At 46.0% G+C, this 16,250-nt stretch overlaps 2 protein-coding genes across 5 annotated transcripts in view; one reads left to right on the top strand and one right to left on the bottom strand.

The window, feature by feature from the left end:
- Nucleotides 1-4,389, bottom strand: part of angptl1b (angiopoietin-like 1b) — a 9,176-nt gene extending 4,787 nt beyond the window's left edge. The window contains exons 1-2 of the mRNA XM_035634031.2: nucleotides 4,174-4,389; nucleotides 626-1,459 (exon numbers count right to left, since the gene is read on the bottom strand). Of these exons, the coding sequence (XP_035489924.1) occupies nucleotides 626-1,430 (805 nt within the window). The 5' untranslated portion in view covers nucleotides 1,431-1,459; nucleotides 4,174-4,389. The remainder of the gene's footprint in view (nucleotides 1-625; nucleotides 1,460-4,173) is intronic.
- The window catches only part of LOC118310768 (protein zyg-11 homolog), a 24,415-nt gene extending 10,251 nt beyond the window's left edge, over nucleotides 1-14,164 (top strand). The window contains exons 1-14 of one of the 4 annotated variants that reach the window (XM_047331891.1): nucleotides 6,352-6,618; nucleotides 7,599-7,764; nucleotides 8,109-8,908; nucleotides 9,110-9,250; nucleotides 10,387-10,563; nucleotides 10,867-10,931; nucleotides 11,217-11,316; nucleotides 11,590-11,640; nucleotides 11,993-12,151; nucleotides 12,261-12,308; nucleotides 12,832-13,032; nucleotides 13,127-13,179; nucleotides 13,526-13,623; nucleotides 13,827-14,164. In XM_047331891.1, the coding sequence (XP_047187847.1) occupies nucleotides 6,616-6,618; nucleotides 7,599-7,764; nucleotides 8,109-8,908; nucleotides 9,110-9,250; nucleotides 10,387-10,563; nucleotides 10,867-10,931; nucleotides 11,217-11,316; nucleotides 11,590-11,640; nucleotides 11,993-12,151; nucleotides 12,261-12,308; nucleotides 12,832-13,032; nucleotides 13,127-13,179; nucleotides 13,526-13,623; nucleotides 13,827-13,999 (2,235 nt within the window). In that variant the 5' untranslated portion in view covers nucleotides 6,352-6,615 and the 3' untranslated portion in view covers nucleotides 14,000-14,164. Of the gene's footprint in view, nucleotides 1-6,348; nucleotides 6,619-7,598; nucleotides 7,765-8,108; nucleotides 8,909-9,109; nucleotides 9,251-10,386; nucleotides 10,564-10,866; nucleotides 10,932-11,216; nucleotides 11,317-11,589; nucleotides 11,641-11,989; nucleotides 12,152-12,260; nucleotides 12,309-12,831; nucleotides 13,033-13,126; nucleotides 13,180-13,525; nucleotides 13,624-13,826 lie in introns of those variants that run through there. The other 3 variants (XM_047331890.1, XM_047331892.1, XM_047331893.1) reach the window with 3 other exon arrangements.
- The last annotated feature ends 2,086 nt before the right edge of the window (nucleotides 14,165-16,250 follow it).

Genomic DNA, 16,250 nt, shown 5'->3' on the forward strand with positions numbered 1-16,250 from the left:
GCACATGTAGAGTTTTTTTAAAGAGGGCGCGTAAACTTCCACCAGGCTACCAGCTATTAATACAGTAATGTAAAGGTTGACATTCACTACATGAAGTATACCAGAGGTGCATCTGGTTCGCAGGAGCTAATATCATTCCAGCCTGGCTTCTGTCTACAGCTCATATGCAATGGAACTGTCCCGGGAAGGATCATTTTCATACACAGCTGCGCTGAAATCCAACACACACTTTATTATTCTTGGGCAAGGCCAATCTAAATGTGTCAGGAATTTCTGTTGATGAGCGAAATCGCACCGGTCAGGTCTTTGCTTTGCTTTGCTTCAGGTCGCCTGCCTGAATTCAGACGTTACAACATTTTTATTTCCATTCTGGTTTGTGTTCCTTTTTGTTGCGCGGCGAGCACAGTTTCAGCTGAATTTGCAAATCTTTAACCTTTTGAGAATGAGGCCACTTGTCCACCTGCGGCTGTATTCAGAGTCGGAGATTATCATTTTGTTATGGTTGGCCTGCAAAGTCAGGACTGCTCTACATTTTACAGTGACCTATTTTGGGTTTTTTTTTCGTGACTGAATCAAGGAATAAATGAATGAAAATAATGAAGCTGTGCATGGATGGATCACTCACCTTCAGAACTGAAGTTTCTCTGAGGAGGTTTCTGGACTTCCAGTGTACCACCTGTGGGTGATGGCCCAGAGCGAGAGCCCCTTTCCCGGACAAACCCCCGGGTGTTGTCCCTCTGGATCTCATTGGTGAAACGTGGCACATTGACAGGAATGTTTTCAGGCACCACCTGCACAAGGGGAGGTCCCTGGGGCGGATGCTCGTGCCTGCGACTGTACACCTGCATGCAGCGCTCTTCCAGTGCCCCAATCAGCACCGACTGGTTGTTCACCACGGCCGACAGGGCTGCATATTTGGTCTCCAGTTCCCTGTACCTGGAGGCCAGACGTAGTGACTCAGTGGTGGCATTGAGGATGCGTGTCTCCAGCTGCGCCAGCTCCAGTGAGTTGTCCCTCTTCCGGATGATCTCATGCAGCAGCTGCATGTAGAGCTGGGTCACCCTGGAGTTCATGTTCCTGCTCTCTTTCCTCAACAGCTTCATCTCGTTTACCAGGTTGCCGTCCACGTCAACCACCAGCTTCAAGGTCTCCATCTCCCGACGCTGCTTTGACAGAAGGTCGCGCACTGAAGCCACGTCCAAACGCGTCACTCGGTCCTTGTCGGTGGAGTAACCCCGCGCAGCACAGATGGGGCCAGTGATCTTCTGTTCAGGGACCAGGAAGGTGTAAGAGCACTTCTTGTTTTCTCCGTTGGCCTCGGGAGCCCTTCGTACCCGCGACAGAATGGGGTGAGGCCTGGTGAGGGCCTGGCTGTTGCTCCAGAGGGCCAAACCAAGCAGAACAAATAGGCTCCATGTTCCGGGTCCCATGGTTCTTCCTCTCTTTATCACCAAACAAGCTACAGATCGATAAAAAGGAAGGACAAATATTATTATACTTAGTATCAATCAAGTGTATCAGTCTATCGGTTCCTACTGAATGAGATTTCATTTGGTATTTGTCACATTTTGGTCCCCCACATATTCTGCTCAATTTCCTAACACGCACACTGTCAGAAGACTATGCACATGTTGTTTTTTTCTTCTCTTCTCTTACCCAATGTATTACAATATAACATCCTGTAAAAATGCCGAGAGCATCTGTTGACACGATACAAGAGAAAAGCATCCCGTCAAGACTCACATCAAGAGACTTGCTTAATTCTGAAGTTAGTGAGCAATAAAATGTCAAGTGTAAAACTAGCAGGGTAGTGGTGCAGACGGCCCTGCCCCTGGCAAGGATGTGCCTTCTGGTTCTTTTGTGGTGGAGAGAGAGCAGTGTCACCCACCCACCCACCACAAATCTGTTATCGTAGCTCACATTTTCAATACATTCCCGCATGCGTTGTCTTTCATTAAGGCCCTCGCCACATGTGTATCAGGTGTCTGGGTGTGTGCGAGAGCTGGGAGCTGTTTCTGTAGAGCAGACGTTTTCGTGAGCCTCCCCAGTAGCCTTTCAGTCTACCTGTACTGGCTTGTGAGATCTGGAAAATGAACACATTTGGTAGAAAATGGCGTTCCTTTGGCCGTTGATGACATTGAACATTTATCTTTAATGGGACAGCCTCCACTGACGGTCTTTGATGGATTTAGTAATCAGTAATCGTCAGGCATATATATATATATACATATATATAATATATATATGTATATGTATATATATATATACATATACATATTTGTTATTATCATCATTTGGCCTTGATGACTCAGTGGAAATTAGAATTTGGATGGAGTGAAAACGAATTGGTTTGTTTGAAGAGCAGCAGGGGGAGCAGGAATCCCTGATTTATGAGTAATGTTTTCTGGAGTCTATTTTTGGAGGGAAAAGCCTTATTGGTTTTGACAGCACAACGAACAGAGCACGGGCGGGTGATGTTCAAAAATGCACGCTAAGTGAAAGATCCCCACCTACCATTATTCAATAGCAAACCTCGGCTCTGGAAGTGGGGCTCCTGGCGAGCAAACTGCAGGCGGATTTTGACAGCTGTGCCAGATCCTACCAAAGGGCAGTCTGATGGATATGGCCAAGGAAGGTTAAGTGACCCTTCATCTAACACTTCTGACGGGCGCACAAATATGACCCACTTCATATTGGAGCTCATCAAAAACGAACCCTCTGAGGATTTTAACAGATGGCAGAGAAACAGGCCTAAATGAGTCCAAGGCAGAGACAGCAGGGGCTTTGAATCATTTCTGTGGTCTACGCTTGATGTTTAGTTGCGCTGAAGAGCTCTGACCACAGTTAATGGGACAGGTCCCAGAGCATTACCTAAGCCCCAACTGCTGCCGTAGCAGAATAGTACTCCTTTATCATTGTCATAGGAAAAAAAACATGCTTGACTCAAGGGGAAAATATAAGACCAAGCTGTTTGTTTTCCTGAAGCACAATGACCTCCTTACAGAAAGTACAGAGCCAACATTGATTTTTAATAAACTACGTTTAGGCGATACAGGATTTGCCCTGAAGCTGTGTGTTGTAGTTTCAACATATGGAACAGGACGCAGTTTGATTTCGTCACAGATTATAAAAGAGGGCAAAGGAATACGGGCCATGTGTCAGCGATCATAGACACCTTGGCACTGTCAGTCAGTTATTATTACTGCAGAGAGTTTTCATCCCCGTCTTTCCTTAATCACAGGTCGTCGCCTTCAACAGCTCCGTCTCAGCAACTGCCCCCGGCTGCACGTCTCCAGGCCCCCACAATATGAATCTCACACGCAGGCCCCGACCTGACAGGAGTGACAGTGTTTACGCAGAGGCTCCTCAGCCAGGGCTGTGAATCTCATCTGCAGTTCTTACCACCAGGTTGCTCCGTGTCGTTCACACCCTGCTGGTCTTCATCAAGTCGGCCGCAGTGGCCATTTTTTTTGTTGACTTATTAGAAAGCTATTTTTTCTCCTCTCCTCTCCTCACTCCGAGCCAGATCTGACCAGATCCAGCCGCCTCATTTATATATTAATGCAGCCCTTATACAACATACAGGTCAAACTTTTGCGGTGGCTGTTTTTTCCCCCAGCCCACTGAGCTCCAACTGTCTACTGGTACGGTCATCAATTAAAAGGATTGTCTTTTATATTCAAGCCCCCCCCCCCAAAAGAGACTTAATACCACATTTGCATCCCAGAATTCTTTGCAACATTCAATCTTTGTTGTGGCTTCTTCCTCTCGACCAGCACATTTTTAGGACTTTGCCAATTAGCCCACAAGTTACTCCGATGGTGCTACTAGATTAGATCCATCTGCTAAAGGGGCCGATACGAGGCATGGGGTTCATACATGGTGAATATTGATGGTGGGATTTAAGGGATCCATGTACATATGGATTTTAGAAAATGAATATAATATTCTTTAGGAAGCACTATGCCTGTCTAGAGGATCTAAAACTTCAATGTTCCAACTTCAATATTCAAAATGATGGTAAATTCCATTTTTCTGATTTGCAGTTTTAGAAAGACTAAATAATTCAGCAATTTTAACACTTTTACAGAGAGGATTGTATACATATATGCAAAGGAAATATTGATTTTATGAATAACCTGATCACAAAACAGCAAAAAAAAGATATCTTGCCTGTGTCAGTGTGTTCAGTCGGTGGTCCAGGATGTGCAGGTAAGACCCGGCTCGGCGTCTCAGTTGTGGCCCCTCTGTAGGTTCATGCCCTCCATTCTCCCCCTCTCTGACTCTGACTCTTGGTCTGCGTCTGTCCTTGCTCTCATTGAGAATGAAGGTCTGCGCACAGCTATGGCACAGGCAAACACTGTCCCAGAGAGAGAACAGTGGAGGGTGGTCCATACCCAGAAAGAGGGAGGCTGATGGTGTAATTTTCGCTGTAGTTTGAGCGGAGGGAAGGCTTGGCCCTGCCTTCCTCCTCTGATGTCACATAAAGTTTCACCACAACTGAAAAAAAACCCCCAAAAAACACAAAGTGATGAATAAGACTGGCTCAGATTCAGCGGGATTTTGGTGAAGACACTGAAAAATCAGGTTAGCTGTCTGCCCAGTCTGTCGCGCACGCAATTTGTCTGTCAGGCTTGTAGAAGGTGACGACACACACAGATTTTTTTCTTTGTTTCTGTCACACAAAGAGGCACATTCATTTTTCAGCCTCACTCCTTGTGTTTCTCACAGTCTACTTACTCCTCCCGACAAAGCTTTTTTCTTATCATCTCCAATCGAATGACTGAGTGACTCTGGCAATTCAATAGTTTTAACAGAATGGCAGGAGGCCTGTTTTGGATGTGAGGGTTTCTCTTGCGTTTGCTCCATATATGGGATGTGTGTGTGTGTGTGTGTGTGTCTCTTGCGGCAGTCCAAGAGCTATTGGCAGCTGTGTTTATTTGGTTATGAGGACAATAAGCAGAGGGCTTTCGCAGAGAAAAAAAGAACACCCCTCAGCTAAATGTTTTTGGATTGAGGAGGAAGCACAGGCTTTGATGCATGGGGATTCTCTGCGTGGGGAGACATATTTCATCACGTGGGAGGACAATCTTGCCTATGAGCAATTGATGCAGGACATTCATAATGTAGAAGAATATGTATGTGTGTGTGCGCATATAAGAGAGTAGGTGCTTGTGTGTGACCCATACATGAATGAGGGCTAATGTTTACGTCCATGTAATTGAAAGTGTCTTAAGTGAGTGGGTTGTATAAAATAGAGTCATGCAATTTAAATAAGTATGTACAGTATAGAAATACTATGGAGAAAAAATATTTTTGTGCTAATTGAAGCCATGCCTGCACATTTATCTTCTGTATTGTGCTACTACATTTAGGTAATGTGTCATTTGTACCCTTTTGCCCCAGTATCACACCATGGTGCACGCAAGCAAGGTCAGGTCAACGGCCCCCGATATGAATTTGCATGTAAGCATTCACTTTTTCCCCCCCAGGAAATTCCAAGTTAGCCACTAAAGCTAATAATCTTCTTTTTTAATTTAATTTAGAATGTGTCTCTCACTAAATGGTCCAAAAATGTAGCTCTCTCTGTGAGCCCCTCCTTGTGGCTAAAAGAGTTTACTACCCCCTCCACCTTTACAGGTACAAGTTACAGGTAAAGTAAATTAGATGGATGGATGGCTGGATGGATGGATGGATAGATAGATAGATAGAGTGAAAGATAGATAGATATTGATAGATAGATATTGATATATTATATATATATTGATATAGACGGATAGATATAAATAGATAGATATAGATAAATAGATATAAATACATAGATATAGATAGATACATAGATTGATACATATATAGATGGATAGATATTAAAACTATACTAACATGAGGAAAATAAATAAGCTCGTTTTTTTTTCTTCATTAATCAACACATTTTAAATAGCCTACAGAATAAAGCATGCATGGCATAACATAAAAGAAACAACGAGAAAGTAACAGATATGCAGCCACCAGGGCTTTTATACAAAGCCTCATAGAATCAAGCACACAAACTGATAGTGCCACAGTTAAAATATACAAATAAAACAAGCTAGGCTATTTATTTATTTTCCCCCAATGGCTTTTATTTGTTGAAATTCTACTGACTGGCTGGTCTCGGTCCCTTATACTTTATGGACAAAGTACAAACTAATTACAGAACGACATCAGCCATAAACAGAAGTTGACAAGATCAAAATAAATGACGAAATGAAATGAAACAGGTCAGTACTTAATCCAAACAAACAAACAAACAAAATCTTGCCTCATGAATGTGAAATTCACCAACTGCGACTATAAGATTAAAAACAAAAACAAGCTAGGCTATCACTATCTGCGAGCGAGCCGCAGGTGACGTCACGTGGACTGAGCCAATCGGAAGCGGTCAGCCTGTGACAGCTGACGCTCGGCGGCTCTGACGAAAACACGAGAATAATTCCAAGCGTCTCTGTCACTTGGCCTGCGGGGATTACGTGGATTACAAATTACAGTAATGACGTCTTTTGATTGAAACGCTGCGTTGCGACGCAGTGCTGAGATTTTTTCCCCTCCTCAGTCGCCTGTTTACTTTTTAAAGACATGGTGAGTTTGACTCCTCTTACAATGAAATGTTTTCTTTGCGCGCGTGCGTGCGCGTCCGTCTCTGTGGGTGTGTGCGCGCGCGCCCTTGGTGTCACTTCATAAGGACCAAGCAGAGGCCGGATTAGGTGACTTACTCGGGCTTTACTTGTGTGCGCGGCCTCATCCGTCGCGGATAAAATTAGACTCCTGCAACGTTAGATCTTGTGTCACGGCGGATCTGTGGAGGCCTGAGGGAATGAGCCAGTGGTTTACATGTAGTTGTTTTAATGTGAACAAACAATAAGCAAAAAAACCCCAAAACAATTCACCCTGACCCTGCACAACACAGAATTGGAAACAAAAACCAACCCACTGATGATTTTGATTTATTTAATCGCAATTAAAGGGTCATTTCAACCAAATATTTTTCCTAGCAGGCTATATTGCTTTTCTGTAATTGGAGTGCACCAACCTTTTATGCTCATACACCTACACCACACTTGGGCCTGTCACGATAACTACTTTTTGTTGCCCGACATATTGTCCCGGGAATTATTTCGATAAACGATATTATCGGCATCTTTATGACCGTTTCGATACTGAATTTATGTGAGCTTGGATCGCTGCACGTGCAAGTCCTACACAGTTTGTGTTGCTGCTCAGAGACATGTTTCTGACATTTTAGAAAAATACTAAGAAATCCATATTTTTCTGACATTTTATAGACCAAAACTGACGATTTATCAACCATACGATGAGAACAGACGAGAGGACAGAAGCAGCAAGACTTTGCTGGACTGTTGTTGACGTTCATTGTTATCAGTCAGCAAACACGCATGTAGCCACGACGGCTGTAACTTAGGTCAATACAAAATTATTGATTTCATATTCATGTATCGTGCGATGAGTCGATAGTGTAGTTATCGTGACAGGCCGAAGTACACTATGTGTAAATATCAACTGTGGTGTGACTTTTTTTATGACCTGTTGGTGTGTGGCAGGATGCCGAGGGCCCCCGGGCCTTGAGCGACCTCTGCCTGGCCCAGGTGTGCCGGAGCCTGGACTCCCAGTGCAGCAGGCGAGCGGACGGCTCCATGAGCCTGAGCCGGGCCCCGCTCTTCCCACAGGAGACGGCTGACCAGCTGCTGCATAGGATGGTCACTGCAGGTAGGTCAGGCGGACGGAGAGGGGCTCCAGCGACGTCTAGATCAATAACTACAAGAAAACTGCAGCTGCTATGTGACAGTGGTTCTGTCGCGGCAAAGGGACAAGACTAAGGCGACGGAATGACACGTGACTCTCAGTTGTCAAAGAAACAACTTTCTGTAGATATGTTAGAAACTCAACAACCCCTCACTCACTATGTCATCATAAATCATTTGTTAGTTCACAGTGTACTGAACCAGGCTGAAATGATGGAGAAAAAAAAATTCCACTCCACAAGCATAAACGTGGCTTAACTGATGCTACTTTTTCCTACAACAAGGCTCTGTTTGCTTTCTCCCTACAAGGGATACTGAATGACACAACTGTTGGGATTTTCCGAGACCGCGAAGTGCTACGCCTGCGCCGGGCCTCCATCCGCTGCTGTCCAGTGTCTGCGGCAGCTTTCCGTCTGGCCCTCTGCCCCCACCGGCTCCAGGAGCTAGATGCATCCTGGGTCCCCGGGGGCATCAGCGGGGCTAACATCGTCTCGGGCCTGGCCTCCAACCCGGAGTGCAGGTCCAGCCTGCAGAGGTTGTCCCTCAACGGGCTATGTCTGGACTGGGAGTCTCTGGACGAGGATGAAGGGGTCCGAGTGGGCTTCGGCTGTCTGCAGGGACTGCGGACGCTGAACTTGGCCGACACGGACCTGACTGATGCCGCCCTCGAGGACATCTGCACTCTCCCTCAGTTGGAGACGCTGGATGTCTCCTGCAGCGCTGTCTCAGAGCTCACAGCTCTGCTCGGGTGCAAGAACACCCTGAGGTCTTTCATCGCCCACCGGCTGCGGCAGTTTGATATGTCACCTGCCGGGCTGCTCTTGGTCCTCAGCCAGCTTCACGCTCTCCGGCATCTGGACTTCTCCGACGACCACTTTGCTGTGGGTGACGGTGACGGGGGAGACGGGGATGAGGCCGCGCGGCAGCTTCTCGAGGGGAGTCCCCGGCTCCTCCCTTCCCTCGTTTCTCTGGACATCTCTGGGCGGAAGAGAGTCACTGAAGCAGCAGTGCGGGTATTTGTGGAGGCCAGGAGCGGGTTGGTCTTCCTGGGCCTGCTGGCCACCGGGGTCAGCTCCTGTGATGTCCTTTCTTCACAGGGAAACCTGAAGGTAAGGATCTCGTGCGAGAGTCGGGCACATGAGTTGACGTCACACTCTGGTTTGTGAGATGTCAGGACATTCAGAGGAGTAGATGCGTGAGCTTGACTCGTGCATACATTTCCCATTTTAATTTGACTTGAGGCTCCCTTTTTTATGCATTTACTGAATTTCCCATGTCTCTGACACTGCTGATCCGCTGTGTACGTTCAGGTAACCGGAGAGGCGAATGAGAACCAGGTGTGCGAGTCCCTGAGAAGGTACAGAGGCCGGGAGTGTTTCGTACGAGAGGCCCTCGTCCATCTCTACAATCTAACCACAGACATTGACAAACCGCGGCCGGATATTCTAAAGGTATCGTGGTCCGCTCCATTCGCTGACCGCATTACCATTCGAGCAGACGTCAACAGCTCGTCGCAGTGCTGGAACTTCGCGGGAAATGAATCTGCAGCTAACTTGGCAATCGGTTAACCTTTTCAATCATTTTCCAAGCATGGATGCCAATCTCTTATTGGTTTTGGAAAGTTCAAGCAAATGGAACAAATCGTCCGTTAGTATAAGAATTGTAACTGTGTCTTATTTTTTTGGTTGTTTTGACCAGCATTTCTGTTTGTCGGCAGTAGCGAGAGTAATCATTCATATCTGGAAACACAGCTCAAACAGAGGACAAAGGACAGTAGGATCAGACAGGATGTAAATAAGGCAGCAGTCGCACACCAAGTTGAATCAGCAAGTCAAGTCTGTAAACTCTCTAACTTTACCTTTTGCCTTAATTTTCTCTTCCAAGTAAGTTTTGTTAACCCTGGATGAGGTTGTCAAATAACCTGCACAATTGCACGACTGCTCATGTTCCTCATCCCGTGGGACCTTTTATTTAGTGATGTCATGATATTCACAGATCGGAATAATTACCTTCCTGAGTAGTGTTTTTACAGCGATAGGTGAGACGGCTAAAACTACAAATGAAAACCCTGGCTTTGAGAAGCCAGAACTGATATACTTAAAGACTTGCATTCATTGTATATTAAATTATATTAGATGTTGATCATGTTGTTCTCTAGTGTTGCACGATATCTGTAACACTTCTGCAGGATGAGATTGTTGTAATATAAAGAAAAACACTAATGTACATTCATGTAATAGTTTCTTTCCAAAATAATAGACAAAAACAAACTTGTAGCTTTCAAAAAAGATTGAATAACTGGATCTTTGTAGATCCAGTTGTTTGTGAGGAGCATTATGATGTCCAAGCCCAGTTTGAACATGCAGCACAGCTAAAGTAAAATTGTCCTGTGAGCTGACAACACAATAACTGTACTCAGACATGGTCAGACTAGATAAAGAGAGACACTGCAACCCCACCGCCGGCTTGGTGACTAGTTAAATACAAAGCAAGGGAATTGGTCTAGACAGTTTCCAGTTTGACAACCGTCTGACGGGCACAAGCACTAGGCGGCTACCGACTCTAAAACACTCCCGATCTCCTGTAGCTGGTGCTGAGTGGGATGCAGAGCCACCCCACCTCCCTGCACGTCCACCTGGTGGCCACCGCGTGTGCCTTCAACCTGACCACGCAGGACCTGGTAGAGGCCATGCCTGTCCGCCTGCTCACCTCCACTGTCACCCAGCTGCTGCACGCCATGAAGACCTTCCCCAGCCACCAGCAGGTCGGGGGGGGGGGTGTTAACATTACAAATCCACAATGACATCATGTGGTTACACAACGGCAACAAAAAATATAACAAACTGCGACAGAGGGGCCTCGCTACCAGCTGGCTCGGCAGATTTTTGGACTAATATTTTCTGATTTAAATGTTGCACTCGGTTACAGCTCTCATTCTGCCACTTCCACACAGTAATTCTTCTGTAGTTGCTCTTTAAAACCTCATGCACACACAAACTCATATTATTTTATTTCTTTCTGACGCCCATGTGTTTCTTCAATTCCATGAACTATTTCATCCCTCCAGGTGCAGAAAAACTGTCTGCTGGCCCTCTGCAGTGACTACATCCTGCAGGACGTCCCCTTTGACAAGTCAGTTTACTTTCGCTCACTTATATGGGACCCGCGAGCCCTCGGTCACGCGGTAGCCAAGAAAAATCGCTGCACTAGTATCGTGGCGCTTTATTGTTTTTCCAGCCGATCGCGATCCAGCTAGAATATGTTTTGTCTTCACTTCCAGCTGCCAAAAGAAATAGTCCCTTCCAGATGTACAAGTGCAGCACCCAGCACAGATATTTCTTGACGCTCGTCTGTACGATTATGGTGTGTTTTTCTAACACTGTGCTCCTTGTGCCCCGTGTTGTCATTGCGGTTCAGGTATCTAGCAGCCACGCTGGTGATTAACTGGCTGAGCAGCCACGAGGACCCGACCCTTCAGAGGATGGCCGTGGCCGTCATCTCCGTTCTGGTGGCCAAGGTCAAGACTCTGCTCACTCACTGTGTGTTTGTCTGCTGCAGGAATGTAGCGTGGCACCTGTCGGTCCCACCTGTCGAGAGCTCCTCAGGGCAGGCGGCTCCTGTGCCTCTGCGACACCACTCTCAACAGCCACCTCTGTACTTTAATTCAGGCCTGTTGAACGGGGCCAACTTCCCCTGCGGAAGAAAAGTTCGCTCTTGTCTGACATTTAGAAAACTTGAGGATGCCTTGAGGCTCAACAAGTCACTTTAGTGTATTTGTTTTATTTTGCAGTTGTCCACAGAGCAGACTGCACAGCTCAGCAAGGACGTCTTCATCATGAAGGTACACTCACATTTCAGGGTATTCAGTTTCAAACTTACACAACGTCCCCGGCTTAGCACTAGATATGCACGAGTGTATTTCTAGAGCTCTCTGTCTCTCTCTCTCTCTCTGTCATTCTCACCTGCTATGTTTTCCATTACCTACCGTATAAACTCAACCACTCACTGTCACCCCACTGCTCCACAAAACTCTGACTGAAATGCCCCCCTATTTAATGTTTGTCATTTTCATCCAATCAATGCAAGTTATGTTGAGTGCCGCCCACCTCTCGTTCTTTTACTTTTGCACATCTCCTCTCCACCATCCCCTCCGTCTCACGTCTTCTCTTCCCCTCGTCTCGGTCCAACAGCAGCTGCTGGCCATCGTGCAGCAGAGGGCCATGGAGGGAGAGGCCGACTCCACTCTGAAGTTTGCCCTGAGTGCCCTGTGGAACCTGACAGACGAGATGCCCAATGCGGCCCACAACTTCATCCAGTGCCAGGGCCTGGAGCTGTATGAGGAGGTTCTGGAGGTAGAGGAGCCCCCCCCCCCCCAAAAAACCGCCCACAAACTGATGTATAGATAATGAAGGGTCAAAGATACGCAAACGTTTTCCTCTTATACTGTGCCTTTTTTCGCAGTCCTACTACACTGAACCTTCCATTCAACAGAAAGTTCTCGGCCTCCTGGTGGGTTCGTAAATGTGGTGTTAATAGTTGTGTTTGTAGTTTTGATTCCACGCCTTATGGCACGACACGCCACAGAACTGCATGGTCTGGTTTTTATAGCTTATTTGGACTAACTGGCGAGTGTTGGTGCCAAAGTAAAATTATTCTGATTTCCTTTTTGCAGCCGTTGACAGATTTAGGGCTTCATTTTGTTACAACAGGCATCATGTACAGTAAATATAAGACTTGTGTCCAATAATTTTCATAGTAGGAACAACATTAACACTGAAAAAGCAAATAAAAAATAATATTTAAAAAATTCAAAAATTAAATTGGCAACACACAAATGAATAAAGTTTTTTCAACTTAAAGTTAACAAGTAAAGACAATTGAAATCTTTATTCTGAAAAATAATTCACTCATTTATTTGTTGTAATTATTTTAAGTTGGTAAGCATTTTTCTTGATTACAGTCCCTGTATCACTTTGCACCTAACATTACTGTTGCTGTCGTCACTGCCATCACGTGCATCTGTCTGTGTCAGAACAACATAGCAGAGGTGGAGGAGCTGCAGGCAGCCCTACTGGAGGAGGACCTGCTCCAGCACGTCCTCGCCCTCCTGCAGGACCCCCAGGTGGAGGTCGGGGTCCGCTACTTTGCTGGAGGGATTCTGGCGCAGCTCGTCTCCAGACCAGAGGCCTGGACCCTGGACGAGGAACTCCGCGCCACCATAGTGAAGGAGCTGGTTTGTGTTCCGGTTGTTGGGTTTTCATTTAACGGACAATAAAAATTCACCTTTGGCTCCTTTTTAATGTGTCTCTCTCTCTCTTTCCGTGCAGCATACTTCCATAATGACGTGGACCTCACTGGAGAGAGAGATGGTCTCTTACAGGTGAGAGAAAAGCCAACTTTGCAGAAAACGGAAGGAAAGCTTTTCATTAGCAGTCATTTAAACTCCATCAAATGTAAACTACACGTTGCATAGCATTTCATTTAAACTGTTTCTCAGCAATTACACATCCTCTCTGTAACATACTCTTACGTATCATCAGTTTTTGCTGATCGAAGGTGTACAACATATACATGGTATGAAACACTGAGCATATTGATTATTTTATTTGGATATTTGCTGAGATCCCACATAAGGGGCTTTGTCACACTGAATACTAACAATAGTGCTCAAGAAAGCTCAGACAATCCTAATCTTTCAGTGCTGTCTCGTGATGTGCACCTTTCAGGTCGTTCCAGCCATTCTGCCCTCTGCTCCAGACGTGTCAGCCGTCGGGAGTGCAGCTGTGGGCAGTCTGGGCCGTGCATCTGGTCTGCAGTCAAAACGGTAAGACACACAAACTCTACTGTGGAGATCCGAGGGTAATCGCATGTGTAGGACAACACCCACACAGATGTTAGGGCGGATAATCATTCTTTTCCACCTTATGTGACGTCAAATTGGTTCAAATGGATCTGTGATGGGAGTCATGTGGTCGGGGATGAGGTTCTAAGCCTCCCTACTCTTCTTCCCTCTGCGCCATCCTCTAGCATCACATTACAGCCGCATGTTGGAGAAGGAGGGCGTGACCGAACTTCTGAAGGCTTTGGCTGCACGTCCTGACACACACAGCGATATTAGAGGACTATCGGAGAGCGTCCTGCGAATGGTAGAGCAACACCAGAGTCACTGGGGGGGCTTCAACGAGCGGAACGGGCCTTGAAGGTGTTTCAATTTGATGTAGATGGATGTTTCAATGGTACGTCCCCCCCCCCCCCAATTCAATGCTAGGGGAAACACTGTATATTTGATAGAGAAGAGAGTCTAATAAATGCTAATGGTTGTTTCTGTCATTATTTAGATAACGATGACAGAAACCAAAGATGCAGAGAGTAGTTCATGTCCTACTTATTATTTGCACTGTTTTGAGGTACGAACTGAATTTGGAGACCAAATCTTGTGCTGTAGATACCTAACCCATCACTAGAGGGGGCTTTAGCACTGTGGCTTCAGGGCTGTTTTGCGCTTAATATCTGTCAGTGTAAAATATGAAGTCATAAAAGATCGAACATGATCAGTGACAAGATATCAAAAGGTGCTGAGTTTAATTTAGTCTGCACTGGGCCTCGTTATAAAGCAGTCACTTTTTGGAAATTTGTTATGTGTCATCGTGCCCCCCCCCCCCCCCCCCCCCCCCCGGTGAGATGATGATAAATTAACTATATTTAATGTAACACAGCTGGAAGACAGGACTGCTCTTAAGTTTCTACAGGACCTATTCTAAGCCGGCCTATTAATAATTCCTTTTGAAAAGTGGATTAGCAAAGCTCGCATGAATATTTGAGTTGCACCATCCTGTTTAACTTTTAAGTGTCAAATCCCCTGAAGGAATTCAAAGGGATCCACTAAACAGAATACGCCTTTGCGTGACTGTGATTCAAGCCAGACCAGTCATTGCCCGACCCCGTGGTGGTCTATGAGATACAAAAGAGCCGCGTGAACGGATCCAGGGTCAGCATTTAACAACTTCTTCAACCCCTGAACATTGAACTCACTGTGGCAGCCCTGTGGGATCAGAGTTCAAGTGAACCCATCGCGAACATGGTGTAACGTTACAGGGCAGGTAAAGCCATGAGAAGTGTGGGAAAACTCGCACTGCTTTCCACGGGCAGTTGTTTATGTGGAAAGTAAAAAAGCAAATGAGGTAAAGTGAACACAGGAGCCAAAGGGTAACAGTGCACAGCGTTGCTCGGGTCATAGGTTTCTGTCAGCGGCTCAAAGAGCTCATCAATATTCAAGTGACACGCGAGACAGAGGCAAACAGGAAGACTGTATCAAATAGACAACGGAGGAGTCGTTAGACTATTGACGACTGCGCCGCTTATTCACTCTCATGTCAAAAGTAAGAGGAGCGATACCTCTCTCCGGCCCGTAGCTACACATAAAGCTGCCCTTCACACGTGAAGAACGCGGCCGGAGAATGTGCGAGTCAGGCGTTTCCACAACGGCGGGTAGAGTTTCAGAACATTCAGACGAGGGTCGGCGCCCACTCGCTCACCATGAATGTTTCCAAAGATTTTCCAGCTACTGTATTCTCACGCGCGCTCACTCTTGACGTTTTCCAGAAATGTTACGGGGGGGAGTTCCAAGAAATTTCGTGGAGCAGTGTTTTTGTGGATTTTTTTGCGTTCTCAGCCCCTCGCAGAAAGGTTCAGGACAAGTCTTTGAGCAGCTGCTGTGTGATCTGCTAGAAGCTGGTTTCCCGCCTCCATGAACGCAGGAGGGAAACTGCAGTAACAAAATCCACCGACCAACCCCTCTGAAGCAAACTTTAATCTGTACAACAGGTTGTATGGTCATGATTGCTCTCCAGCCATGAGAGTAAGAAAGCAAATAAGCTGGAAAGCCTGGAATTAAAAGGTGTTTTTTGTTTTTTTGTAATTAGCGTTTTCGAAGTAATTAGTGTCATAACATAAATTGGGGGGCCCACGGAGACTGCTTATGTTCAGGGCCCAGAGTTTGTTGCTGCACCCCTGGGCACTGGGCCAAAAAGACAGAATAGAGATGCATTAGGGAAACTGACAGGTACGAAAATAAAAGCCTTATGGCCAAAAATAACTTTAGACAAGATAAATAAAAAGGGGAGGATAATGGGATGAGAGGAACAGAGTGAGTCGAAGGATATTTAAGACCCTTTCATGCTCCACGATGGTTTGTGCAAAAAATAACACCAGACCCTGTCTTAGTTTGAAACTTCATTGTGCCGCTTTTGGTCGGGAGCTCAGTGTGAGTAATCGCTCTCGTGCGGCCCACGCTGATGGATAAACACAACTGTGAACCACTCTGGGCCCTCTCAGAATAAACTAGTGTACAATGCAATACATCTCCAGCTGTGTGTGTGTGTGTGTGTGTGTGTGTGTGTGTGCAGACCGTGAGTTCAACCCGAAGGGTCTTTCACTTGGACGCTGATTAGA

The sequence above is a fragment of the Scophthalmus maximus genome, chromosome 5 (assembly GCF_022379125.1).
Source record: "Scophthalmus maximus strain ysfricsl-2021 chromosome 5, ASM2237912v1, whole genome shotgun sequence".
NCBI lineage: Eukaryota > Metazoa > Chordata > Actinopteri > Pleuronectiformes > Scophthalmidae > Scophthalmus > Scophthalmus maximus.